General features: G+C 54.7%; 1 protein-coding gene across 2 annotated transcripts; it reads left to right on the top strand.

Annotated features, from left to right (window-relative positions):
- The first annotated feature begins 531 nt into the window (after positions 1 to 531).
- On the top strand, positions 532 to 26,693 carry Pcdh1 (protocadherin 1). Of its 2 annotated transcripts, XM_013349523.2 has the most exons (6): positions 532 to 737; positions 9,440 to 10,302; positions 13,089 to 15,284; positions 20,206 to 20,425; positions 21,337 to 21,375; positions 22,712 to 22,785. In XM_013349523.2, exons 2-5 carry the CDS (start codon positions 9,466 to 9,468, stop codon positions 21,360 to 21,362), a joined length of 3,279 nt encoding a protein of 1,092 aa, XP_013204977.1. In that variant the 5' UTR covers positions 532 to 737; positions 9,440 to 9,465; the 3' UTR covers positions 21,363 to 21,375; positions 22,712 to 22,785. The 2 variants fall into 2 exon arrangements, with proteins under 2 accessions (XP_013204977.1, XP_005356073.1); XM_005356016.2 differs by lacking the exon at positions 21,337 to 21,375 and having other exon boundaries at positions 22,712 to 26,693.
- The last annotated feature ends 1,151 nt before the right edge of the window (positions 26,694 to 27,844 follow it).

The raw sequence follows: 27,844 nt of genomic DNA, 5'->3' as shown, positions 1-27,844 counted from the left end.
CGGACTTCCCCTGAGCGCTAAGAGAAGGGAGGGCCACTCGGGTGACCCGGGGGTCTGACTGGGAAGAGGGTGGACCTGGTTGGTCAGCTGCCCAGGGAAGATGCTGAGGGGAAGAGCTAGAGGAGACACTTCCCCTGCCTTGACTTCCCAGGAGGCAGAGTGTGTGTGTGTGGGGGGGGGGGACAGGTGTTTGAGGCAGAAGAGAGCGTTTCCGACGGGGTCCTAGATGGACGCTTGGGTGGGATGAGTGTAAGGTGAAGAAGAGCCGAAAAGGAAGCCAGTGCACCCGGCCTTAGGCAGGAGTGTGTGGTGGTGGTGGTGGTGGTGGGGGAAGCGTAAGAGGAGGGGGCACTTGTTTGGGGGAGCGGTGCTCAGGGTCCCCTCCCAGCGGGACCAGAGCGGTCCCGGCTCCACCTCCCGGCCTAAGGGGGGGGGGAGGGCGGGCAGGCCGGGAGGGAGGGGGAGGGAGGGGGCGGGCCGGCTGTGCGCTCCGCTCGCTGCTGGCTCCGCCGCCGCCGCCGCCGCCGCCGCCGCCGCCGTTACCGCCTCACACACTAGCGGAGCGGGAGCGCGGCGCGGACGCGAAGCCGCCTGGCTGCTGAGCCCCACACAGCCTGCCGGAGCCGGAGCCTGAACCGCAGCGCCAGCCCCTGCCGTGTCGAGCCGCAGCCCGCGCCGGGGCCGGCGGCGGCTCACGGACGACAGCGGGGCGGGCGGCGGGTGCTGCCCCGAGGCGGGTAAGAATCTAGCGGCGGTGGCGGCTCGGGGCCCAGAGCGGCCATGGCCGGCGGGAGCTGAGGGAGGGGCGCTCGGTGGAGCAAGGCGACCGGGGCCCAGCCGGTGTCCAGCGCGCCGGGGCTGAGGTGGGGGTCGTTGGGACACTGAGTGAGGAGGCTGCGGCTGGGGTTCCCTAGTCTCCGAGGTCCACTGCAAGAAGCCGAGGGAAGGGAGGGGGTGCTGAGTTGGACCCCAGCCCCGGCGTCCGCACCCGAGCGCGCTCCAAGCCGCGGAGATGAGAGAGAGACTCCAGGAGCGCGCGGAGTGGAGAGGGTTTGGGGGAAGCGCAAGGCCCTCAGTGGAGCCGGGGGCTGCCGGAGGAGCAGGCAAGCTAGGAACATTATCCAGCACACACACACTTGTTGGGCGATCTGCTCAGCTCACTCAGGCGCTTCCAGCTCGTCGCGGACACCTGGAAGAGTCACAGCACAGACCTAGACACATATACATTCATCCGTACATATATGTGAACACAGATATACCTCCCGCACACCAGCGCCCACTGGGTAGTCACCAAGCTCAGAATCTGCTTCGGCGCCTGCACGATCAGCAGCGGGGACACACAACCCGTGGCCATAGATAACTACAACACAATCGGGTGTGATACTAGGCAGTGCCAGACACACAAACACAACCTCGTGCCTTCCTGTAGGGAGAAGACTACCTCGGTTCGCCAGATGAACGCTCCAAGCCTAGCTCCTTGTACACACCGCTGAAGGAACACACCCTGACATAAACGATTGCCCACTCCTTGGCCAGGATATAGGTACACGGCACAGGTCTTCCTTGCCCCCTCTGCTGTACCCCCCCCCCCACGCAACCCAGCGTCTCATCACACGCCTTGGTAGCACACACCCTAGCACAGAGGTACCTACAGCAGAGACTCATAAACAGAATCCACTGCTCAGAGCATCTTAGCACTGCTTGTCACACACACACACCTTACACCAACAGTGTCACATTACACTCCGCAGCGCGCGCGCGCGCACACCACACACACACACACACACACTCCACTTTTGCTGGTCAGATCCCCTCAGGAGAAGCCTCCAGGTTCTCCTAGAAAGCACCCTGTCACCTCGATCAGGACTTTGTTGTTGTAAATATCCACACAACTGGAGCCCCGGGGCCGGCCAGACCGGCTTCCAGGCGGCACCTCCCCCCACTTGCACTCCGGGGCCCTACCGGCTGGGTATTCTGAGAACAAGCTGGACAGGGCAGGCCGCGCCATGCCGCCACCCTGGGGCTGTGTGACCCTAGGTCCTAATGCAAAAGGTACATTACTGAAGGAGGTGTTGGGTGTTTGAGAGTCCGGGCCGTTTAGCTGAGTTCTCCGGGCCACCTGGGTCCCCAGCACACCTGGGTCCCGCACACCTGGGTGCCCTGCTACGGGGCCCGGTCGCAGGCCTGTCCTGTGTGCTGACAGGGCCCGGGGGCTGGAACGGGGACCGCAGCATGCGCAGAAGAGCTGGTAGGCGAATAGGACTTTCGTCCCTTCCCTCGGCCACTCTCTGGTAGTTCAGGCTCTGGCCTCAGTTTCCCCAGCAGTAGAGGGCGACTATTCTTTCAACAGGAAAAACGGGTGACGCTGAGGCCACCGCGGACTGAGCGCAGGGCAAGTACCCCGTTTCTGCCGCCGCGAGAGGATAGGTTTTATGAGAATGTCCCCGCCCGGCCAGGCTCGCGGCTTTGTGATTCCGGCGCCGGCTTCCTCCCTGCCCCCTCCCGGCGCCCGCTGTGCTTCTCCCGCCGGCGCCTGCTTGTGGGGGACCTAGGCGAGGCCGGAGATGCGGGAGAGGAGGGATTCCCCGCGGCGGTTCTGGAAGCAAGAGACGCGAGTGGCCGCCTGGCCTAAGAGAGTTCTCCCTGTGCTGCGCCTCACCTAGCCTCACCTTGGGCTCCAGAAGACCAGGCGTCACCCTGGTGGGGGGCGGGGGTGGGGTGACTAGAGTCTTAGGAGTGGCCGCCGTCCACCCACCACACACACACACACACACACACACACACACACACACACACACACTTGGCGTCCTCTGGGAGAAGGCGCTCGGGCGTGCTGGGTGTGTGCTGTGAGCGCTCACTGACCGAGATGGTGAGGACGAGGGTTGCTTATGCTGGCTGAGCCCAGGACTTAGGACCGACCGGAAGGTGCAAGGCTCTTTCCAGCACCTGCTCTCGGTCAGATGCCTGGACAGGGACAACCCAGAAGGTGGTTGTGGCACCCTTAGAAGAGGTCTGGATGTGTGTGAGAGCGCCTGGATGGTACTTTCTTGAGTGTGTGTGTGTGTTGGGGGGAGGGTGTCCGCGGTAGGGTTGAGACCTATACTAACAACTAGGCTAGGGCATCGGATGGGTTTCAGGAGAGAATCTACCAAACCTCCGAAAAGAGCGAGAAACAGAGTAGGGGGAACAGGCCTGGGTTCTGGTGCAACCTCATCTTGTTGTCTCGCTTCCTTCAGCCATCCCTAGTTCCTTCCATATTAGAGAGGAACAACTGTAACGGGTATCTTGCAGCTCTGGCTACTTCAGCAGAGAGTGCTGGGCCAGAGATGGTGCTACCGCCTGAAACGGGGCCTGCATGGGTGGGGAGGAGCTAAGAGGGAGCCCAGGTTCTGATTTGGGGTGAGAGGTATCCCTGCCTGGAACAAAGCTAGTTGGTGTTGCAGAGAGCGGTTTCGTTAAACAATGTTTTGAGCAGATGCCGTTCGTCAGTTGCCCACTGTGGGTGCAGCAGTAGAGCACACACTAGCTCTTCTTTCATAGGCTAGCAGATTCGTTTGTTCCTTCTTTGAGCCGGAGAGCACCTACTATGTGACCGGTGGTGGGATAAAACGCACCGCTGCAGGACTGGGAGGCTTACATATCTCATCTTTCTTGCAATGTAATAGAGCTTAGGTGCATTAGATCTCATTTAGTTCTCCCAAATAACTTCGAGGCAGGATTTTTTTTAAAACGTATTAGCTTTATTTATTTAGTTTATCTGTGCGTGCACACACATTTGGAGGTCAGAGAATGACTTTCAGTTGTTAGTTTTCTCCTTCCACTATGTAGATCTCAGAAATCAAACTGCAAAGTCCCCTTATCCACTGAGCCATCTTGCTCACCGGAGAGACAGGACCCCCCCCCACACACACACACACCATTTAATAATGTGGAAATGGGTTCAGAAAAGTGAATCACTTGGATAAGGTCACACAGCTAGGAAGTGTTAGGATGAGGGTTTGAACTCAGCAATCTGGTTCAAGAATGCAGGTGCCTGGAAGCCTGCAGAGGCTAATAGAGGGTTCTGGAAGATAGGAAAGGAACCGAGTACTGCTCTCAGTGGGAAGCCTCTGAACAGCTCCACCCCATGCAGCTTCACTTACTTACCCTCCGCCCAGGCTCTCAGATGGTCTCTTTGTCCTTTGGTGTTTCGAGCTTGCTGCACCAGGGGCTGTTGTGTAATGCTGCTGGGGCAGGTGTGTGTGAGGGGGTGTCAGAAACTTCAGAGCTGACCTGGTCACTGCCACAGTAAAAGCTCTTCTCACAACATCCAGCAGGAAGTGGACCTTAGTCCCAAAGTGGTGTGCAAATGAAGGTTCCTGGTGAACCCTCACCAGCGCTCATAACTTCTCAGATGTTGACACAGATGAAGTTTCTTTCTACCTTTTGGGACTCTTGTCCCCTCGTCCCTCACTCCTAAAGCTTTGATGGGCTTTTGTTGATGCTGTTTTGTGGTCTGTTTGTTGTTGTTGTTTTCTCTCATTCTTCTTGGCTCCTCAGTCCTCCTGGAGGTGGGTCGCTGTGCCTTTCTCTCCGTAGGCTCTGTCTTGTCAGGATCCTGGGCACCCATGTCACTGGGTGGAGAGGCACCCTTGCCTAGGATAGCCTCTGCAGATAAGGCAGCTTCAAAGGCTGCCGCCTGAGACTGATGACTCCCAACACCAACCGCCTGGGACAAAGTTCAGCAATGTTGGGGGTAGGGACATGGAAAGGCCACTTTACTGCTTCTCCCAGCTCCTTCCTGGCAGGCCACATGACTCTCTCCACAGCTGTAAATGGCTGGGAGGCTTGGGTTCCCTCCTGGCTAGGCCAGATTGGCAATCTAGGGTTGGATGAGAAGTAATAAATGTGACAAATACCATATTTCAGCCTCACGCTTCTGTTGATTCTTTTCCCAAATCCGGTCTTTAAGAGGAGATCCTGCCTGTTCATAACTGCTTCTGTGACCCAGACTGTTTTACATATTTTTGAGTCTTAGAACATCAGTTATGGGGAGGCAGATGGTGGTGCACACCTTTAATCCCTGCACTTTGGAGAAAGGCAGAGGCTGGTGGATCTTTGAGGTCAGCCTGGTCTACAGAGTGAGTTCCAGGATAACCACTGAGAAATTCCTGCCTCAAAACCCAAAAAAGATTTGGGGAGGGTGCTATAATAAATTAATAATATCCATTTAAAATGATTAAATGTTTAGCAATACACTAGTAGAACCTTAGTTTTTTGGGGATGGTGGTAGCAAAGGTGGTGATGCTATAGTTTGCAGGGCTTAAGCTCCTTTTCAACCCCCTGAAACTACTTTCTCCCAAGGTTGTTTTCCAAGACCTTTGCATCACAGTTGCCTAGGGGGTTTCTTCAGGTCCCACCTCCAAATCAAAATTCCTAAGGGTAGGGCCAGATAATCCTTATTTTGGTAGAACTCTTCAAGTACCTAACCCCTCTTTAACACCCATTTGAGGCCACCCTCCCTCCAGACCCATCTCCATCCCCATAACTTTCTTGGGTTGTGCCTTACCCTGTGGTAAGCCCTTCGTGACTGCTGCTGACTGGAAGGGAAGCTACCTCTTACAGGGAGGTGGGGCTGGGAGGCCCAAGGGGTTTGTGTTTTAGGTTGTGATTCCCCAAATAGGACAAAAGTCCCAAGTGAAGGGCTTAATATTTAGCTATCAAAGTGGCCATGAATCAAAATCATCCTGACTTTGTCAGACTACAGACCCTTCGATTTGTTGCCAAATTTTGTGGGCAGACATTTTCCTAGAAAAATCCTGCTGGATAACGTTGTACAGTTCTCAAAAGGGATGTGATCCCCAAACATAAAGTCTTCTTGATCTGGTGGTGGGGAGCAAAAGTGGGGAAGCTCTCTGGGCAGTTTTGGGTTGGAACTTGAAGTATGATTGGGTAGGCTCAAATGGGGCACCGTAAAATCCTTCCTTTATAGAGAATAAGCATGTGTGCTTACCTCACGGGCTGAGGAGTGGCCAGGAGGGGCCTGCCTTTGGGGGAGGCTCCTCAAGGGAGGTGAAGTGCTTGAGCTGTGCAAGGAATCTGTACATTTGGTGAACATTTGCTGAGCGTTCCAGCAGAGTAAACTCTAAATGGAAACTTACACTTTATCCCAGTAGATTCCTAGGGAACTGGCAAATAGGCAAGTGAAAAAAACCATTTACCATACAGCCAAAGGCCACCAGGAGTTAAACCCCGGGAATCACACAAGAGCCGTTTACTTCAGGCCTGCTGTGTGTCTGGTCCAGTGCTGGATGGCTTCTAGGCACAGCAAACAATTAGAGGGTTGTAACTGTGACTTCAGCTCTCAAGAAGCGTGAGTTTAAGGTCATCTTGGACAACATCTTGAATTCTAGGACAGCCTGGGTTACAGTGTATGAGACCCTGCCTCAAGAAATGCTCCCCATGCCGGGCGGTGGTGGCGCACGCCTTTAATCCCAGCACTTGGGAGGCAGAGGCAGGCGGATCTGTGTGAGTTTGAGACCAGCCTGGTCTACAGAGCTAGTTCCAGGACAGGCTCCAAAGCCACAGAGAAACCCTGTCTCGAAAAACCAAAAAAAAAAAAAGAAAAGAAAAGAAAAAAAAAAAGAAATGCTCCCCACTTACAGTCCTGTAGGAAAGATAACCATTCGCCAATTTTCCAAACAGGCCTGAAGCTACCATCGTGCTAAGTGCTTTGAAAGGAAAAGACCATTTGTTGAGTGTCTGCATTGCCATAAACATTCAACCTACATTAACTTCAACCCAATAGGAAAGAGATAGTATCGTTTCCATTTGACAGGTGAAGAAACTGAGGCTTTCAATTGTTTACTTCAGGAAATATCCAGCAGGGGCTTGTCTCAAATTATCTGAAGTCACAACCCAGGATTATCTCCACCCTGCTGCCTTCTATGTGCCAAATGGGTACACAGAAGTAACCCGGCAACCTGCCAGTCACTGAGCTAGAACCCTTGCAACATCAGATGGGCCCAGTCTTTACTGTTGTGTTCTAGTGCCCAGGACATAACCTAGTACATTCTGGTTGACTAAAACTTTTGCTGAGTACGTGGAATGAGCACTTGCTTTATACCCAGTTTGACCTAGCTACATCAGTGGGGGCGGGGGCGGGAGCGGGGTTGCGTGAGTGAGTATATGAACTCTTGCCTCTTTGGAATGTCTGGCGTCTTCCTGGGGAGTCAGAGAACTCAAGAATAGGTGCTCAATACTATAGTTGAACAACAGGGCCGGGCGGTGTCCGGGGCAGCCCGGTGATTCATTGCCTTGGGATTGGAGTAACAATAAGTGGCTGTGAGTTGAAGGAAGGAGAGGTCACTGTGGGCTGAAGAGGCCTTAGGAAGGCTTTGTAGGGCTGCGGGCGGTGTCAAAACCCGTCTTCAGTGGGATGGGCATAGTCAGGGTCAGACCTGGGATAGAGATTCTAGAAGAAGGGAAAATGAATGGAACCTGAAACCCTCTTCTCTCCCCACAGAAAATGGTGGGCCAGAAACTTGGGATTTGAATAGAGGAAGGGTTTGCTATCATTGTTTAGAGACGTTGGACCAGTGACTGGGACAGTACTGGCAGGTCTGATAACATAGGCAGGCGGACAGCCTCAGATTGGGGTGATGAAAGAGGCAGGCTATTGTGGTGATGGTGGTGCAACTTGTAGTCTAGGGTGTGCACAGCATAGCCCTTCCTGGAAGGATCTGGGACCGGCAGAAAGAGGAGGGTATGGCATACACTGGACCAGTTAGAGATGGGGGAAGGGATGAATATGCAGCAGGTTCTGGATGTAGGTGGGATAAGGGTCAAACAAGAGCCAAAGCCAGGTGTGGTAGCGTACATCTGTAATCCCAGCGTTCTGGGTTTGATGTTTTGTTTTGAGACAGTGTTTCAGGTTCCGATTCCAGCATTCCAGAAGCTGAGACAGGAGGAGTTCAAGGCTAGTCTGGGATACCTAGTGAAACTGTCTTTAAAAAAATGAAGTCTGGGAAATGTAGCGCAGTAGTAGACTATTTATCTAACATATGCAATGCCCTGTGCTCAATTCTCAGCATAGGGCCGGGGTGGGGGTGGGGCGTATAAAGAATCAAGCAAGCAAGCAAACCAGGAGGCTGCAGACACAGTGAACCAGTGAAGGCTGATAGTGTCATTGCAGCTGTGTCCAGTTAGACCTGCTGAGCTCTCTGTTGCTAAGGACAGGCCAGGGCAGCTCCCAATGTCAACTTGAGGGTCAGTCAGTCCTAATCCCAATTGTGACCTCTACTTTTTTCTTCTACACACCTGCCTATGGCAACAGGCAGCAAGGAGTATGAGAACTGTCTGTGTGTGTGTCATACAGTGCTTTGAGATATATTTGTGGGGAAGTGAGGGAGGGCTAACACCTACTCAACTTTAACGTTCTTTTAATTTTTTTTTTTTCGAGACAGGATTTCTCTGTGGTTTTGGAGCCTGTCCTGGAACTAGCTCTGTAGACCAGGCTGGTCTCGAACTCACAGAGATCCACCTGCCTCTGCCTCCCGAGTGCTGGGATTAAAGGCGTGTGCCACCACCTATTTATTTGTGTGTCTGTGTGGGGAAATGCATGTCACAGAATGTGGGTAGAGGCCAGAGGATAGCTTACAAGGGTCAGTTCTCTCCTTCTGATGTAGGCCCCAGGGATTGAACACATGTCCTCAGGCTTGGCAGCAGGCACCTTTACCCACTCAGCCATCTCATTGACCCTGCTGCTAACCATTTTCAGTGGTGGGAGTGGGGAGCATTGGACACTGTGGATGCTGTTTGTCAAAAAAAGGAGGATTTGGGATGTAATAATAACTCATACACATAGCTTATTTGGCACCTCAGAAGAAAGGGGAAAAAACACTCTTCCCCTCTTCCTCTAGCTAACACGAGTGGAAAGTGTAGGACAATACTAACTCTCAGGGTCTGGGGGACCTGCGGGGTGGGCACGTGTTGCTTTTGTGCAGCAGATGTGGGGGAGGAGCGCTGCAGCAGGAGGTGTCCCAGGCCTAACCCTTCCACTTGGTTTTGCTCCCTATCTCAGTATCAGGGTAATTACCATGGGTGACTAAGGCAGGATGCTGGTGAGAAGGAGGTGTTGTGCAAAGCAGAGAGCTGAAAGCCGGGTGGGGGGGCGGTACCCAGGGAACGTCAGCTGGGTAAGGGCGTGCCATGGGCAGGAGCTGCTGTAGACCTGCCTGTCGTCTTACCAACTTCTCCAGCTGGGTCAGATGCAGCTGCTACACCCCACTGTGGGTGAGGCTCTGGGTTCTGGAATCACATATCTGGGCTGGGGTTGACTCTCTCTGTGGGAGGATGGTGAATCAGTGGGAGAGGGAGAGTGGGGGATTGGCTCTGACAGCCTTTTGGGTCACCTTCCTCTTCCTACCTGACGGAGCCCCTACTTTGTGTTTTCTTGTAGTTCTCCTGATCCTGGAGCCTGCTGGGATGGGGCCTCTGAGGCCCAGCCCTGGGCCCCGGGGGCAGCGGTTGCTGCTGCCCCCCTTATTGCTGGCACTGCTGCTCCTATTGGCTCCATCTGCAGGCCATACCACCCAGGTAGTATACAAGGTGCCAGAAGAACAGCCGCCCAACACTCTCATCGGGAGCCTTGCCGCTGACTACGGTTTTCCAGACGTGGGTCATCTGTACAAACTAGAGGTAGGTGCTCCATACCTTCGAGTGGACGGCAAGACTGGCGACATTTTCACCACAGAGACCTCCATTGACCGAGAGGGACTCCGTGAATGCCAGAACCAGATCCCTGGGAACCCCTGTATCCTGGAGTTTGAGGTGTCTATCACGGACCTCGTGCAGAATGGCAGCCCCCGGCTGCTAGAGGGACAGATAGAGGTGCAGGACATCAATGACAACACACCCAACTTTGCCTCGCCAGTCATCACCCTGGCCATCCCTGAGAACACCAACATCGGCTCACTCTTCCCCATCCCACTGGCCACAGACCGTGATGCTGGCCCCAATGGCGTAGCATCCTACGAGCTGCAGGCTGGGCCTGAGGCCCAGGAGCTATTTGGACTGCAGGTGGCTGAGGACCAGGAAGAGAAGCAGCCACAGCTCATTGTCATGGGCAACCTAGACCGTGAACGCTGGGACTCCTATGACCTCACCATCAAGGTACAGGATGGAGGGAGTCCTCCACGAGCCAGCAGTGCCCTGCTGCGTGTCACTGTGCTTGATACAAATGACAACGCTCCCAAGTTTGAGCGGCCATCCTACGAAGCCGAGTTGTCTGAGAACAGCCCCATTGGCCACTCCGTCATCCAGGTGAGAAGCTTCCTCCACCTTTAGAAATGGGACCTACCGAAACCGGGTGGGAGGTTTCTTCACTTGGGAGGAGGGGGAGAAAAGCCAGAATGTTTTGGGAAGCTCCCTTCTCCCCAGCCCCAGCCAAAGGAGAATTGATCATCATCTTCCTCTCCTCCATCTGAGCAAGTGACAGTGACATAATAACATCATACCTCCCCACTAGACTCAGGGATTACCTTCTCTTAGCCTGGGCTGCATCAGGTAACTCACCTCTTACCCTGTAGACCCTCTCCTGCCGTTAGAGTAGCTTCCCACCCAGGGGCAGGTCCCTTTAGTCAGGTGAGAGTTTGCTTTGGTTGGAGACACGGCCTCATCATGCCCCTTCTCAACAAAATCACAAGATTGTGTCAGCCAGGAGGGTCCTCGGTTTGGACGAATCACACTGGATTGTTTGTACATTTGCCTTCTTCCCCAGACACGGGGTACCAGGGTTTGTGGCGTCTAAGACAGCTGTGGAAGGGTCAGCAACTATGAAATTTCTCACCACCCTTCTCCATGGGAACTGCCCCAGGGGCTGGGCAGCAGCTTGGTGGGGCTGGGGCCTGGGAAGGAGCGGAGAAGCGTCCCTGCAGACAGGTGGGTGTATCTCCCGCTGTCATCTCAGCCCTGGCCTCCTGCCAACCTCATCCTCTTTCTCCTTCGCCATGGGCTGAAGCTATCTCTGTCCATGTTGTGCGCTAGCTAAAGAGAGCTCAGCTGGCCTGGACACCGTTACCCAACCTGAGAGACCCTTCGTTCTGGGTCCTGGAGCTGGGGTGAGTGGGTGGCAGGTTTTATCTCTTCTGGAGACTGGCTGACTAGAATAAAGAAATGAGGCTGAGAAAGAATAGAAAGACAGCCGTTCAGGATGGTGAATAATAATAGCCCAGGTGCCAGGCACTGCTCTAAGTGCACTATGTGTGTTATATAATTTAATCCTTATAGTACAAGGTAAGTAAGCATTATCCCCATTTTACAGACTGGAAGCTGAGCCCACAGAGTTTTCTTAATTTGCCTGAGGTCAGAGCCCACCTTAGCTCATGTCCTTCAGTCTTGTTACACATACTCTCAGTGAGATGACACAGGACACACAGAGTCCTTAGAGGTCGGCAATACTGAAAAGTGGCAGAGGGAGAACCGAGCAAGAAGTCACAGACAGAAACAAAGATGGGAGGTGGGAGGAAGGGGATAGCTAAGAAGTAATATGGCCAATCTAGAGACAGGGAGGGCATAGGAGCATAGCCATAGAGCTGGTGGCAGACAGACTGGGGTGTGAAGGGACACCAGGATAACTGGGAGCCCTTGTCCAGGAGTCTCCTCTGCAGAAAGCCTTGACAGCTATGGACAGAGCTTCCCTTCCTAAGGGGACAGAAGTCCAGCTGTTGCATGAGGGCCCCTAGGTATAGTGTTCAGTACTGCATAATTGGATTTCTTAGAAACAGATGCATGGGAAAATGAATGAATGAATGATTGACAGGCAGATCAAAAGAAAAGGGGAATTATTTAAGAATCACTTGCTGTGTTCTAGGCAGCATTAGGTATTTCTTTATGTTATCCCATTTAACCTTCACCATAACCTTATGAAGCAAGTTCTATTCATCCCCATTTTATACATTTGTAGAGCGAGGCTTGGGAAGACTAAATAATTGGCCCAAGGTCACATAATTAATTGGAAAGCAGTAGAACTGGGATTTGAACCCAAGACTTTGGTTTTGTTCCCTAGAGATTGCCAAGGTACTCCTACCATTCCTTTCTACCCTCTACCCCTCAGACAGATAGACACACACACACACACACACACACACACACACACACGCTCTATTACATTCTGTTTGGCTGTAAATACTTTCAACCCCTCATAGCCATCCCCACCTGGCTTCTGTTGCCCCATTACCACCCATGTTTGTATAGACTTGGTCCCAGTGTAGGGCGGCATTGGCGTGGGAGGGCGTGCCCACTGCAAAGGGACAGGCAGTTCATTGTTTGGTGCTGGAAGCCCAGCCCGCTGCCAGCAGGCTCTGTGGCCTGCACAAACCCCTCCCTTCTGGCCCCAGGCTCAGGCCGGATTCCTCACACTGGTGCCTTGCCAGCAACAGACAACAGTCAAGGAGCTGCAGAAACAGGTTCCCCCAGTTTGACAGCCGTGGCTGGGTTGGGCCTGCTGGGCTCTTTCTGACCCGTATCTCTATCTGGCTGCTTTCAATAGAAATCCCCTCACCTGGGGCCTCTAGTTGGGCATGGGGGTCTCCACTGATGCATGCACACACATGAACAAACACACCTTCTCGCACTCAAATATCACGGCTTACAGTCACATACTTCTGTGTATGTGACATGCCTGCATACAAGGTATGCACATAAGTGCATGCATGCCCACTGTCTCTACAGCTCAGACACTTTCTCATCTCTTCAGAAGGTGGTGGGGGTTGGGGATGGGAGAGCAGTTCATTGGGCTGTAAGGGTTTGCTCAATGATGGTTGGCTAGCTCTGTGTTTAGGTGGAATGGTACAAACCAAGAGTGGAATATAATTCTGCCTGGTCCTAGGGATTCAGTGTCACTAAGAAGGATTTGCAAGCTACAATCTGGGTTCTTTAGGAAAATAGGTTAGCAGTGTCTACCAGGCTGTCGGGCCTAGGGGAAAGACTGTAGAGTGCTGCTTTTGGAAAGGGTGCTGAGTTCGCTTCATTGAATCTGGTGTGCTTGTGGGAAAGGACATTAGCAACACATGCACCTTAACTTACTAACCTGTCCCTGTTCCCTGTAGGTGAAAGCCAATGACTCGGACCAAGGTGCCAACGCAGAGATTGACTATACCTTCCACCAGGCACCTGAAGTTGTCAAGCGTCTTTTGCGACTAGACAGAAACACTGGACTTATCACAGTTCAGGGTCCTGTGGACCGTGAGGATCTAAGCACTCTGCGCTTCTCAGTGCTCGCCAGGGACCGAGGTGCCACCCCGAAGAGCGCCCGTGCCCAGGTAGTCGTGACTGTGAAAGACATGAACGACAATGCCCCCACCATTGAGATCCGAGGCATAGGGCTGGTGACTCACCAAGATGGGATGGCTAACATCTCAGAGGATGTGGCGGAGGAGACTGCAGTGGCTTTGGTGCAGGTATCTGATCGAGATGAAGGAGAGAATGCAGCGGTCACCTGTGTCGTAGCAGGGGATGTCCCCTTCCAGCTGCGCCAGGCCAGTGAGACAGGCAGTGACAGCAAGAAAAAGTACTTTCTGCAGACCACCACCCCTCTTGACTATGAGAAAGTCAAAGACTATACCATTGAGATCGTGGCCGTGGACTCCGGCAACCCCCCACTCTCTAGCACCAACTCCCTCAAGGTCCAGGTGGTAGACGTCAATGACAATGCCCCTGTCTTCACCCAGAGCATCACTGAAGTCGCCTTCCCAGAAAACAACAAGCCTGGGGAAGTGGTGGCCGAGGTCACTGCCAGTGACGCGGACTCCGGCTCTAACGCAGAGCTGGTGTATTCTCTGGAACCCGAGCCAGCTGCCCAGGGCCTCTTCACTATCTCACCTGAGAACGGAGAGATCCGGGTGAAGACGTCGCTGGATCGGGAACAGAGAGACAGCTATGAGCTGAAGGTGGTGGCAGCTGACCGGGGCAGTCCCAGCCTTCAGGGTACAGCCACGGTCCTTGTCAACGTGCTGGACTGCAACGACAATGACCCCAAGTTTATGCTGAGTGGCTACAACTTCTCGGTGATGGAGAACATGCCCGCACTGAGTCCAGTGGGCATGGTGACTGTCATTGATGGAGACAAGGGGGAGAATGCCCGGGTACAGCTCTCGGTAGAGCAGGACAACGGTGACTTTGTTATCCAGAACGGCACAGGCACCATCTTATCCAGCTTGAGCTTCGACAGGGAGCAACAGAGTACCTATACCTTCCAGCTGAAGGCGGTAGATGGTGGTGTCCCACCTCGCTCTGCGTATGTCGGCGTCACCATCAATGTGTTGGATGAGAATGACAATGCACCCTTTATCACCGCCCCCTCCAACACGTCCCACCGACTGCTGACCCCGCAGACGCGGCTTGGTGAGACAGTCAGTCAGGTGACAGCGGAGGACATTGACTCGGGTGTCAATGCTGAGCTGACCTATAGCATCGCTGGTGGCAACCCTTACGGACTCTTCCAGATTGGATCGCATTCAGGTGCCATCACTCTGGAGAAGGAGATTGAACGGCGCCACCACGGGTTACACCGCCTTGTGGTGAAGGTCAGTGACCGGGGCAAGCCCCCACGCTATGGCACAGCCTTGGTCCACCTTTACGTCAACGAGACCTTAGCCAACCGCACATTGCTAGAGACCCTCCTTGTCCATAGCCTGGACACACCATTGGACATCGACATTGCTGGGGACCCAGAGTACGAGCGTTCCAAGCAGCGTGGCAACATTCTCTTTGGTGTCGTGGCCGGAGTCGTAGCTGTGGCCCTCCTCATCGCCCTGGCAGTGCTTGTGCGCTACTGCCGGCAGCGGGAGGCCAAGAGTGGCTATCAGGCTGGCAAGAAGGAGACTAAGGACCTGTATGCTCCCAAGCCCAGTGGCAAAGCGGCCAAGGGAAGCAAGAACAAAGGGAAGAAGAGCAAGTCCCCGAAGCCTGTGAAGCCAGTGGAGGACGAGGATGAGGCCGGGTTGCAAAAGTCCCTCAAGTTCAACCTAATGAGCGATGCCCCTGGGGACAGTCCCCGAATCCACCTGCCCCTCAACTACCCACCAGGCAGCCCCGACTTAGGCCGCCATTACCGCTCCAACTCCCCATTGCCTTCCATCCAGCTACAACCCCAGTCACCCTCGGCCTCCAAGAAGCACCAGGTGGTGCAGGACCTACCGCCTGCAAACACTTTTGTGGGCACCGGGGACACCACGTCCACGGGCTCCGAGCAGTACTCCGACTACAGCTATCGCACCAACCCCCCCAAATACCCCAGCAAGCAGGTAGGCCAGCCCTTTCGGCTTAGCACACCCCAGCCCCCACCCCACCCCTACCGTGGGGCCATCTGGACCGAGGTGTGGGAGTAGTGAAGCAGATGTGTCTTGCCTGCCATGATCAACTAGATCATGTGGGAACATCCTGAGCTAGCTGTGGGAGGTGGGGATACTGATCCGGGGTACTGAGGCCTCACTAAGGACCCTGCTGCCTTACTCAGATATGAAGGGTTAGGCTGAGTGGAAACGGATGGGGAGGAGGGCTCTGTAGTGTCTCCCCTGCTCCTCCCCACAAGGGAGAGAAGTCTGTGACTTCTTGTTAGATCCCAAGATGCTGTACTAGCTACTGAGTCTTTCAGGTGAAGCCGATGATGGGCAGGTGAACAGGTTTGGAGACAGAAGGAAACAGGGTAAAGTGGGAGACTCTTCCAAACCTGGGTCTCCCTCGGAGATCAGCTATACAGGTGCTCCTTTGGAGGGGACTCTGCTGGGGAGGGAGGAGCCTCCCCATTTGTGCCTTCTGTATGTATTGTGTATTAACTTCTTCCTCATCCCCAGGCCCCGGGGGCTGGCCCCGCATCCCCTACCCCAGCCCTATTCACGTGGCCCTGATAATAAAGTTCTCTATTTTTGGAGTTTTGGTTTCTTATTTTCCCGGAACTGAGAGAAGCAGCGAGAGAGACTGGAAGCAGTTTTGTCCTCAAGCCCTGCCTCCATTTCCCCATGTCTACCCTTTATCCCTCCCTACTCCAGCCCTATCTTAGTATATCATCTCCTGCCCACCCCCACACCCGTTTCCATGTCTGGAGAAAGTTCCAGCCTTCAAATGGGGGAGTATGCTAGCACGCTCCCTCACCCCATGTCTGTGGGGCCTTCTCCCTGGCATGAGACTCCTCACCAAGAAAGGGTAGGAGGGGAGGCTCTGCCTCCTAGTCCAAGTCAGTGTTTTCCCATCTGCCTTAATGGAGTAGCTTCTGAGAACACCTGTGTGGGGTGGCAGCCAGCCTCCTGCCTCAGGTGAAGCCAGAGAACCTTTTGATTACAACATCTACCTTCCCTCAGGGCAAGCTCTTCCCCCAAGTCCCTTTCCCAGACTCTTCAGCACACCAACACTCAGCAATTAGCTGGCCCTGCCCTGTGTCTCCCCACCATCACCAGCCTGGGCTCCAGAGAGGGAGGGTCCTGGGAGAGGCGAGGGGCTTCTCTGAGGCTTCAGAGATCCACTTTACACCCTCCTGCTCAGGTGAGCCATTGTCATAGGTGTCCCAGTTCTGCCTCCTGCCCAAGGCCACCTCCTTCCCCTTCCTTCAGCTCCTTACTCTAGCCAGGACTGCCAGCTAGCTCTCTTTCTCTCTCTCTCCCTCCATCTCTCACTTCTTGCTCTCCTGGGTCTGCCCTGCCTCTGGTTATGCCTGAGGGAAGTTAAGGTGTGGGTGAGGGGCCTCTGGTCCTGAGGAAATCTCTGAGGCCAGAGGCAACCATCTCCATGGTGACCGAAGAGGCTTGAGACACTCCCAGGAGGTCCAAAAGGCACCAGCTCTCTTCTGGGTTCCATCTATAAACTCCCAAAAGCCCTGGGGTACCCCCAAAGTGAAAAACATCTGAAGAGTTTTGGAGGAACGGAATATAGGGAGGTCATATCTAGTTACAACTTCTTTCTCCTGAGAAGTTAGCTGTCAGGTGACCTCCAGAGACTCCTGGCCTCACTCTTTCTCTTCCATTTCTGCCTTGCAACCATTGCTTCTTCCATTCCTTAGTTCATTGATACTTTTTTTTTTCTCCCAAGGTCTGAGGGATTGTCCCTCACTGGGCTCCAGCCCAGCCAACCCATCCATGGAACCACACTGAATACCTCCTCCCAACATCTGAATCTAACCAAACCTTTCATTGTCATCACCAGAGCACATAGACCAAGTTCCTACTGCATGCTCAGTGTGTATTCAACTTTGATAGAAAAATGGTGTCAAGTGAGAAGGACCATAGGCAGCTTTTCCTTATGTGTACTTTTTTTTTAATAGGATCACACTATGTTGCTTTGAGTGGCCTGGAGCTTGCTATTTAGACCTGAGTGGTCTTGAATTCAGAGAGATCCACTGTCTCTGCCTTCCTAGTGCTGAAAGTAACTCATGTGCCACCACGTCTGACTCTGTGAAACTTTTATTACTGCTGTTCTTTCCCATTTTGGGAGGCCTGGCTAGGTGCAAGGTACCCTATGTGAGTTCACTCGGTGCTCATGACTGTGTGACACAGGCCAGTTTATTATAGTCATTTCATAGAAGTGAGAACTAGCAGTTGGTGGAGTCAGAAATGAAGCATAAAGCATCAGGGAATCTGGTTTTCCAGACTCTGCCATTATCTACTGTACAATTAAAAGCTGATTCCATGATTAAGTTAGTGAGAGACTAGCTATCACATCCTATAAAAAGTTCTTCAAAACCCTGTCACAAAGGGTGAACTTGTTAAACTTGTATAGCTGAGTTTTCCACAGTTGTTTGACTATAGTACCTCCTCCTACTTTTAGGACATAATATGGGGGGATAGGAATGAGCTTCTGGGAGGAGACTGGGAACCCAGAGCTAGCTTGTGATGGGTAGGATTAGAGCAGAAGGGCCGCCTTGCCTAGGGTCACTGTGTGAGCAGCTCTTGAAGCAGATGGGCATGACTCAGTTGGAAACTGGGAGAGGGCAGAAAGGGAGGGATCTAGTTGGATCGCTGGTGGAGGCTGTAGGAGAGAGTACAGTGAGCCGGGAAGAACTATACATTGAAGAGAGCTAGGATGCCTTGCTAAACATCCCTCAAGAGGAAAAGTCCCACACATCCCAGTTTTTCAGATGAACTGACTTTTAGAAAGGGCATTGGCTTTGCCTAGCCTGTGTAGAGCCCTAGCTCTATTCCTATTGTGCTAGAGGTGGGGGGGGACTGGAGCACTGAGGTTTGGACTAAGGATGGCAGTGAGGATGACAAAGACAGGTGGATGGATCTGGCTGAAGTAAGGGAGAAAGGGCCAACGATATTCACGATCCTAATTGATAGGGCATAGGGGTGGGTTTGAGGGAGATATCAGCTTTCTGAGCGCTGGTGATGGGCTAGTGATGAGCTCACTGCTTATGTGAAAGGTGATCAATGAGAAATAATTTGATTTCAGACATGTTGGATCTGGAGGTTCGGTATGGGTAGCCCGTGAAATACTCAGCAAGTACTCAGGACTAAAGATTGAGTGATTTGGGGACCTGATCTTTGATTTGATAGACGTGCAGAAGCAGTTAAGGTCGAGTATAACCACCCAGCATAGGGGTAAGCCCAAGGGACTTGTCCACATGCAGGACTGAAGCCCCTGATAACCAGGTTCTTCAGGGAAGAAGGAGAAGCACCAATAACCAGGCTGCCTTATGCCTTTGAGGACCATCCTGGAGCCTGTTTATCCCATTACCAGGGCGACCTCGCTCCTTTATAACCTCCTAGCTCCAAAGGTGTAGATCAGTTCTGAAGACCTTGTTTCATCAGCCAGACCTTGCATTATTTGGAACTGAATGTGTTCCTTCAAAGGTGGGGAGGTAGCAGTGGACTGTCCTACCAGAACCAAAGTTCCTTGTCCTGATATTCCTACCCTTGACCTCAGACATCAATAGGAGGTTGCAGAAGGGGTGGGGAGTGGGCTTACAACCCGAGATCACCTCTCTTGGCTAGTTCCTTGACCTTTTTTATGAAAGGGCCACAGAGCTGAGACATGGTGCTTCTGTCTTGGAGGATTAGAGTCTGTTGATTCCTCAACAGGACCTGGGCCTTTGATGCTCCTCTGGCCTCCAGGGATCCAGGATCTGTGCCCTCCACAACTCTTAATTTCTGGTTGGCAGGAAAACCAGTGGAGGTCCCAGGTGGGTGGCTTGATGGTTGTGCCAAGTGCCAGGCTGAGGTTGCCAGGTTCCTGGTCTGATCATTAACCCATGGCAGGCAGACAGGATTGCTGGCAGGAAACAGCCCATCAGTGTTCCATTCTTCCAATGCCAGTACCCAGTCTAAACTCAAGTCTAGATTCACCAAGCAGGGCGTCCCTCCTCGAGCTCCTCTCTGTTTCCTAGAGAGGACTCTGTCACATGTTCTGCCACACTGGGTCTTGTCATCTACAGTCCCTTCCCTGACACGGAGCACTAAAGGGGTCTATTTATGTTCTCTGACACCACAAGTTTGACTTACCAAGTTCCCTCTCCTCCTTCCATCCCCTCCCACACTCAAGCCTCTATAAAGGGATTTGTAGAGGGCTGGGGCCTGAGTAGGAGGGGCTCTTGGAAGCCTCAGTACTGCAAACTTGGTCTGAGGAGCAAGATGCGAAAGGTTGGTACCCCTTTGGATGGAGGCAATGGGAAGTTGCAGAGCAGTGAGACAGGAGAGGAGCCCAAGTCTGGAAGGTACAGTTAGACGGATAGCGGACGGTTCTCTGTGGAAGAGCTGAGTGGGAGAGAGGAGTCCTCTGCTTCCAGGAAGCTGTTTCAGAAGCTTGAGGCTGTGCTGGTGTTTAGAGGCCAGGCTGGCATCTGGAGTTGGCTGAGACTGTGCTGTTCCGCTTTCGGGCTCTACTCTACTGCAACTCACTCTGTCCTGAAAGACAACGGGAGGCCATACCTGCATTGGGAAGCTGTGCTGGCACAGGGTTAGGGTGGTCATGGCAGTCTGGGGCTGTAATAACAGTGGGGCCTATGCTGTGTTGGGACTTTCAGCGTGTGAACTTGGCTGCACTGGGAGCGAGCCTCGAAGTAAGAGGCATCTCTACTAGAGTCTACGCTTTCTGGGGCCTATGCTGTACTAAAGGGGCTGGGCCTCTTCTTGGCTGTTGCTGAGGTCTGGGAGGGTCTTGTTGGGCTTGGGATCGGTGTGGTGCTGGGCCCCATGGAGGAAGCTAGCCAGCCACGAATAATACCCTCTCTCCCTGCAGTTACCTCACCGCCGTGTCACCTTCTCGGCCACCAGTCAGGCCCAGGAGCTGCAGGACCCATCACAGCACAGTTATTATGACAGTGGCCTGGAAGAGTCTGAAACGCCATCTAGCAAGTCATCCTCAGGGCCCCGACTTGGTCCCCTGGCCCTACCTGAGGACCACTATGAGCGCACCACCCCTGACGGCAGCATAGGTGAAATGGAGCACCCCGAGAACGGTGAGGAGCGTCTGCATGTCTGAGGCATCCTAGGAGGGAGTGGAAGTTCAAGAGAGACGATGATGCTTTAGAATGGTCCTCCATGTCTTGAATTCCGTTTGTGTGTGGGCGCCATACTCATTGGCTCCTCACACTCTCTGACCGGAGAACGTTATGGTACCCACTTTACAGTGGGGGGAAAACTGAGACTCAGAGAGGTCCTGCAACTTGTCCAAAATTACACCTCTGGAAAGTGACAAACCCGGAAGGGATTCATATCTATGTCTGACTCTGGGGTCTTTGGGGTCAGCATTGCCTTACACTGACTTCCTGGGGACAGGGACCCCTGAGGATGGTGGCCTGGAGGCTCAGATAATGGTGAGGAAACTGGAAGGACGATGGTGGTCCCCAAATGAGTGAGAGGATTTGAGGTGAGAGCATGAGGCTCCCAGATGCTATGAAGGACTCAGAGAAGGATGGAATCTCCCTTGTCTCCAGGAGAAGAGTGGGAGAAGGTTTGGCTAAGGAGGAGCTGGGAGGAAGTCTGGAAGGGGTGGGCCTCCCTAGGAGGAGTTTGAAGGGAGGAGCTGGAGCAGAGGTGAGTGTGGGAGTGGATGGTGAGATACCTTGTGAGTCTGCCTGTGCTGCCCCGGATGTGTGAGAGAGGGTATTCATGGCAGCCTGTGGAGGGGAATCTGAAGGAGCCAGCCCTTGGGACAGAAAGACTGTCTTAGAGCTGTCCTTAGGCCTCACACTTCTTAGTGCAAAGTCTCCCTCCTCCCCAAAGATGAAAAGTACCAGTCTTCGGCCCTGAGTCCTAGGGCCCTGTCTAACCTCCCCGGCCCTGGGCCCAGAGCACCCTCTGCCCCCTCCCCTGCCATTCCCTGCCTGCGTGATCTCATGCCAGTCTCGTCCTTTTTGTGCCCGCGCAGAGCCGGCTGGCCGGAGCAGGCCCTGAGGCAGAGTGCCAGGTAGGTGGGAGCTGCTCTGGGGTCTGGGGTCTATGGGACTCGCCCCAGCACCCAGCCCCGCCCACCCAGTGCTCTGTGCTGAATTGGGTCCCCCAACCGTGAACTAAAGAGCTTTGGTGCTTTAAGGGTTAATAACAAAACTATCCCCTCCTCACCTTACTCTGGCAGGAGGCCAAGCTAGAGTGGGTGGTGCTGGGGGAGCCCCTGCCCCAGGCAGATCTTCTCAGTCATGTCCCTGAGGGGGGTCACCGCCTGGTGCTGTCCCTGAGTGAGGGCGGCCCAGGGGCAGCTGTGACAGGAAGTGCTCATGGCCCAGCCGTTCCCATGGAGACTTTCGCTGCCCAGCAACCACACTGGCTACTGCTGATGTCAGCCGGCCAACTCCTGTTCCCGTGGGTGTTCTGGGCAGGGAGCTGGGGGCAAGGCCAGGGTGGTGGCTGGTGAGGGGCTGGTGTGACGTGGGCAGGGGCTGCATGTGTGCGCTGTTGTGTGTGTGTGCTTAAGCGTGAACATCCCACATAGAAGCTCATCCCCTCCCGTTGGCTTTAAAGTAAGGCATTGCTGCGCTGGAGTGGGGTGGGGTTCTAAGGAAGCGGGGAGCATGTAAGGCTTGAAGGGACTCGGAAGGAAGGTACGTGCTGTCTTTGTCTGAGGACCGAGGTGTCCAATGGCGTAGATTTGTATAACCATGACTCTGTATGTGTGGGGGGAGGGGCCTCTAAATCAGGATGGGATTTCCTCAACCCTCTCTGAGGGTGGAATTCCATGATTGAACCTGTCTGGAGACAGGTGACGGTTTGTAGACGAGCTGTTTGTGCACCTGTCTGAGGGCAGGTTTGGTGGGTGTGTGAGGAGTGCTAGAGGGTAGATGAAGCTGGAAGAGCAGCATCTATTTAAGGAGCGTGTGTGTGTGTGTGTGTGTGTGTGAGTGAAAGAGATTGTGTGTGTGCATATGTGTGTGAGTGTTGTGTGTGAGAGCGTGTGTGTGTTTGTGTGAGTGTGTGCGAGAGTGTGTGTGTGAGTGTGTTTGTGTGTGCGTGTGAGAGAGCATGAGTGTGTGCGTTGTGAGAGAGTGTGTGTGAGTGTGTGTATGAGAGAGAGAGAGAGAGAGAGAGAGAGAGAGAGAGAGAGAGAGAGAGACTGACCTAGAGAGCAGCAGTACAGTGGGTCACAGGTAGATAAGAGAGTCTGTGCTTGCCTGAATGGTGTGTGTTGCTCTGTGAGCAGGAGAAACCGCCCCCTCAGTATAGAAGCCAAATGTATATGATAATCGGAGACCACGGAGCAAAGGTTTTCGCTGCTACCATCTCCAATGGCTGTCTTTGCTTTCCTGCAGACCTCCGCCCTTTGCCCGACGTCGCCATGACGGGCACTTGTACCCGGGAGTGCAGCGAGTTTGGTCACTCTGACACATGCTGGATGCCTGGCCAGTCGTCTCCCAGCCGCCGGACCAAGAGCAGCGCCCTCAAACTCTCCACCTTCGTGCCTTACCAGGACCGAGGAGGGCAGGAGCCTGCGGGCGCCGGCAGCCCCAGCCCCCCGGAAGACCGGAACACCAAAACGGCCCCCGTGCGCCTCCTGCCCTCCTACAGTGCCTTCTCCCACAGTAGCCATGACTCCTGCAAGGACTCGGCCACCTTGGAGGAAATTCCCCTGACCCAGACCTCGGACTTCCCACCCACAGCCACACCGGCATCTGCCCAGACCGCCGCCAAGCGTGAGATCTACCTGTGAGCCCCCTTCTGGCCCGCGGCCACCCCTCCCCCAGTCGCCGGCCAGCTCCCAACTGGGTCTATTCCAGGGCCCCACTCAATCCCTCCAGCGTGGACTCTGTGGCCAGGTCCCGTTCCGTAGGAGAACTGGCTTCAAGACCACGTTGGCCCTTGCCCCATGCAGGGTCCAGGTCCTTCCCCCATTCCTACCCCTTAGCTCCAAGGAGCCCCTTCTTCCCCGTCTATGGGGCTCCTCCACCCAGCGGATGCCCACGGGCTCCTCTGCAATGACTGGGCTCCCTTCCATCTACTTCCAGGGAGTACCCCTTGCTTTGGGCAGATGGTGGAGTCAAGAGTCAGCAGCACACTTTAACTCGGTGTTTCCTTCGCGGCTGACCAGGGCAGTGTAGCCTTGCAGCTGGGTAAACTGGGGGACTTTACTCCCTGGGAATGCTCAGAGGAAACTCTCCACCACAAGGGGCTCTCTGAAGGGCTGTTGTTACCAAAGGTGGGGTGGGGATTGGGGTGAGAGCGCTGCGAAGGCCTTCTTCCAGTACTGCTCCTGGGCTGGCCCACCTGCCTACAGGCTCATGTCTGATCCCGTCTGGGCACCCCCTTCCCTGCTGGTCTTGCGGTGTCTGTATATAAGGACCTTGGAATGATGTCCCCATTTCTGCCTGATTTGCAACTTTTCTCGTTGATGTTGTGTTGTCTTGGGGGGTCCCTCTGGGGGGGGGACCTGCCCTGTGCCCCTCCTCCTTGCCGCAGTGCCCCCCAGGCCTCTATTGTTCCATGTTGTAAATACCCCTGGGGCCGTGGTGGGATGGGGGTGCAGGCCAGGGAAACAAATGGTGGGTGGGGGGTGGGGACAGGGGTAACATTTGCCTATCAGCAGAGCTGGGCTTTTATTTAATTTTTTTTAAAAAAAATACAAATCTCTATTTTTTTGGAACTGTTGCGCTGTGCCCTGGGGGGTGGGGAATCCCCTCTCAGACTGGCCTCCCACACCCAGACAGATGAGCATCACAGAGGGGCCCTGAGGCTGTGGGGGGCAGCTGGACAGGGATGGGATGACTGTGCCTCTGGCCTGGTTGGGTGAGTTGGGAGCAGGAAAGTTTGCTCAGGGGGTGGCTGGTTTGCTGCCTCCTATATGGGGGACCCGCACCTTGCCTCCTCCCTGCCCTCCAACCCCCAGCTCCCGCCATGACTGACCCATCAGCCTGTAAAACCACCATTGCCTTGATCTCAGGGGGTGGGAGGGCTGCCTCAGGGCACCCTGGGCTCCAGGCCCCTTCTTCCAGTTGGGCTTCCCTTCACCAGGGTCAGGGGTCCCGTGGGGGAGGGGGTGGGGAGGTTAGGGGGCAGAGAAGCCCAGTCAGCCATGATGAGGTGGGGGTTTTCTTCACCTCAGGGGGCCAAGGTGTGAGGGGTATCCTGCAGAGCCCCCGTCTCCCACTGTGGCCATCTCAAAGCCTCAGCCTCTCTTCCTTCCAGAAGCCCCCACTGCCTTGGCCCCTACCTCTCCAGCTCCCCAAGGGCCCAGGCTGGGAGGCTGGAGACTCAGGGTATGGCCCCCACTTGACTTAGTCTAAGCTTGGGGGGGGTGGCCCATGTGTGGAGGGGTGGACAGGCTGGTGGGTTGTCTGGTGCCTTTGGGAGCTGTGCTGCTGGAGTTTTGACTCCTGTAACCCCAGAGACCCCACTCCCACCCCAGAAAAGCCAGGGGGCTGTAGAAATCACCCTATTCTCTGCCTCCTTACCCCTGCTTTTGTTTGGGGTAACAGTGCTGGGAAGGAGTGCATTGTTAGGGTGGTGGCCCCGGCATCCACAGCCCTTCTGTGGAGGGCAGTGGGTAGGGTGGCTAAGGTGACAACAACCAGGTCTAGGGGTTGGCCAAAGGCTCCTTTCCCTGGGGGAGGCCCAAGAAGCGGGCCAGGGGCTTGTTAAAGACACAGCCCTTTCCCCTGCACAAATGGGGCAGGTGCAATAGCGGTGGAGCTGGTAGAAAGAGGGGCAGTGGCCTGGAGGGCTGTCCTGGGTCCTGAAGGTTAGGATCGGGACAAAAAGATTGTATGAGGCCCATCTGCTCAACGGAGAGGGTAATCCAGCCAAGAGGCATCCCTGGGGTCAGCAGACTCCCACTGGAAGCCCCTGGTGGCCTGGGTACCCTGGCCTGGCCTTGGAGACTCCTGAGCACTGAGCGGGAGGGCAGAGGAACATTTTGCACAATGGAGAAGCCAGAAGAAGGAAGGGGGTAGCCTAGATGGCTGGGAGGGCTCAGAAGCACAGAGCAGAAGTCCTTCCACAGACAAATACAGAGCCCTGGCCCCCTGGTTGGGGTAAGGGCACTGAGTCTGTCACCACCTGGGCACTCAAGAGGTGAAACCAAAGGTGGGCAGGGGACGGGTGACAGCACTAAGGACTAGCCTTGTTGGTCCTAGGTCTGTAAAATCCCTCCCCAATGCCTTGTGTCGCGTACAGTTTTATGTACCAATAAGCGACATTTGGCCAGAGGAGACCCCCCTCAAACCCAGCCTGACCCAGTCAGTGTCTTCCTAGAGGGGACCAAGTTGGTCCCCATCTCCCTACTTCAGAGCATGTCTCTTAGTAGGGGAAGGGTATGTGGGGACATACTTTCTAGGGTCCCTGAAGCATCTCTCACATCAGAAGGGGAGCTGTCTCTAGGCATCCCTAACCTGGGGGCTTCCTAGTCCTTATGTCTCCCCTTGGGAGTCTCTGGGGACATGAATTCCCACCAGGGACCATGGGAACATGTCTCGCTTCCCTATCCAGGCTCTCTGAGGAGCCTGTTTGCCTCCCAGGGTTCCTGGGAGTACCTAAGACAAGTCAGTCTTGGGCTGGCTCTCTTTCCAGGGAAAAGCTGTCTCTGAAGCTCCTGGGAAGAGATGTCTCTGGCCCTCCCCCATCTCTCCTATGAGGATGTCTGTCCTGCAGCACTTGGAATAAGGCTGAGCATCTCTGAATTGTCTTTTCTCCTAGGGGCTCGAGGATACCACTCTCTCCTGAGGGAGGCCCCCTGGAGCCATTTCTTCCCTGGGTGGGGGCTGTCCTGGTGTTGGGAGGGCTTGTGTTGACCATGTGAAAGTCTCTTAGGGAGGCATCTCCTTGTGAGACTTCTCTGGGAGGGAGGGCCGTCTCGCCCATTGGGGTTCCAGGGCGGGTATGCCTGCCCATGGGAGGGGAGACTGTGTCTCTTCGGGTTATCTGAGTGGGGAGGGGGGCCGTGTCTCTCTCGTGTGTCGGGGGGTGGGGTCGGGAGGGGGGTTTGGGCGCGTCGGGTGCCCACTTCGGGGTCGTGTTTCTCTTGGTTCGTGCCGCTTCCCACCGCCTCGCTCCTCCCGGGAAGGGCCCCCGCCCCCACTCCATCCCCACCCCCGGCGCTGCGAGCACAATCCCGTTGATTTGTAATGATTTCTGTCTTTTCTGTCTTTCTCTTTCTCTGACCTCCCTCCCCTCGCCGCGAGCATGCGCAGGCACCGCCCCTACCCCCTCCGGTTCGGTTCGTTTCCGGTTTGTTTGCTGAGCTGTCAATGAAAGACCCATGTAATTATTCCCGAGCTTTACAATAAAAGTGTGAAAACCGGACCCCACTTCGCTTCTTCCAGCCCCTCGGGTCCACAGCCCTGGGAGAATAGAGCTATTCTTGGGTGGAGGCCTTGGGCTAGGAGGACGTGTGTGTGAGAGAGACCCATACTGGCACCAGTGCCTTGGGGGTGAGGGGGCAGGGGGCGGTGGAAAGAACTCAGAGATCCCCGGTTAGCACACCTCAAAGTGACGCCTATTGGCTCCTGGCACTCCACCCGCCCCGAGCTCAAGTGCAGGTCAGGAACGGAGGGGCTCTCTGGGAGGATGGTACCGTATGATTTTCTTCAGTGGGGAGCCCTCCAGGGACTCGGGGGAGTGGGAACTGGGGCCCGGGTGTCGTTCCCTGGCGTATCACTTCCCGCTCCTTTGGCAATGAGTAGGCATTGCGGAACTGGATGGGAGGGGGGCGGGAGGCATCTGTGTGTCTGGCACTTCCTCCCACGCTCAGGAACGAGGGTTGGAAGTTGATTTTGGGGAAGGGGACTGACAAGGTTTCTGTCCTGGGCTCCAGCTGCGCTCTCTTTCCCCTTTCTGGACTGCAGCTGCCTAGCCTCCTCATGCTCAGCTCCCGGGTAAACACCGGCTGGAGAGAGGTCAAAGAACTGACACCGGATCGGCCAGTTCCGGGTCCCGCCTTCGGGGACACACCTCCTCTCCTCGCCAGGCGTGTTTCCGCTCGGCCTGCGCCCTGTCCAGGGCCTGTGCTTTCAGGGCCTAGGACTCTGGGTCCATCCAGCCACTGGGATTAGTTGAGCACGGGACTAATCCGGGATGAGCCATGGTGTAAACCCGGATTGACTGGGGGACGGTGTGTGGGGGGGGGGGCTGTCGGTCGCTGGTGCCCCATCATCCATTCCCAGAGGCATGGCATGATGGGGTCTAGAGTCTCAACTCTTTTGAAGTGCCCTGCTGTGTGTTTGTTGAGGGGTGAGGATGGATGGGGGAAGTGCTCCAGAGCTAGAGAGCATGCAGTGCATCAGGCACCCACAAGCGTGACGCGCATTGGTACTGAAGTGGGGGAAGAGAGGAGAGAAGCAAGGTTCTTGGTAGCCTTGAGTCCATAGGGTTAGGTCAGCTCCCTAGTTGAGTCTGCAACCCAGTCAGTCACCCTATACCCCAGCTACAGACTCACAAACCCTCCCTCTCTCAGT

This window comes from Microtus ochrogaster, chromosome 18 (assembly GCF_000317375.1).
Source record: "Microtus ochrogaster isolate Prairie Vole_2 chromosome 18, MicOch1.0, whole genome shotgun sequence".
Classification (NCBI taxonomy): domain Eukaryota; kingdom Metazoa; phylum Chordata; class Mammalia; order Rodentia; family Cricetidae; genus Microtus; species Microtus ochrogaster.
Note: the sequence above shows the minus strand (reverse complement) of the source record. Positions and strands in the feature narration are given on the sequence as shown.

What these genes read in the sequence shown, in the direction of transcription:
- Pcdh1 (XM_005356016.2), top strand. Translation starts at nt 9,466, where the DNA reads ATGGGGCCTCTGAGGCCCAGCCCTGGGCCCCGGGGGCAGCGGTTGCTG. An exon ending in TTGGCCACTCCGTCATCCAG is followed by an intron (nt 10,303 to 13,088) that starts GTGAGAAGCTTC and finishes TGTTCCCTGTAG; the next exon opens with GTGAAAGCCAATGACTCGGA. An exon ending in AATGGAGCACCCCGAGAACG is followed by an intron (nt 20,426 to 22,711) that starts GTGAGGAGCGTC and finishes GCTTTCCTGCAG; the next exon opens with ACCTCCGCCCTTTGCCCGAC.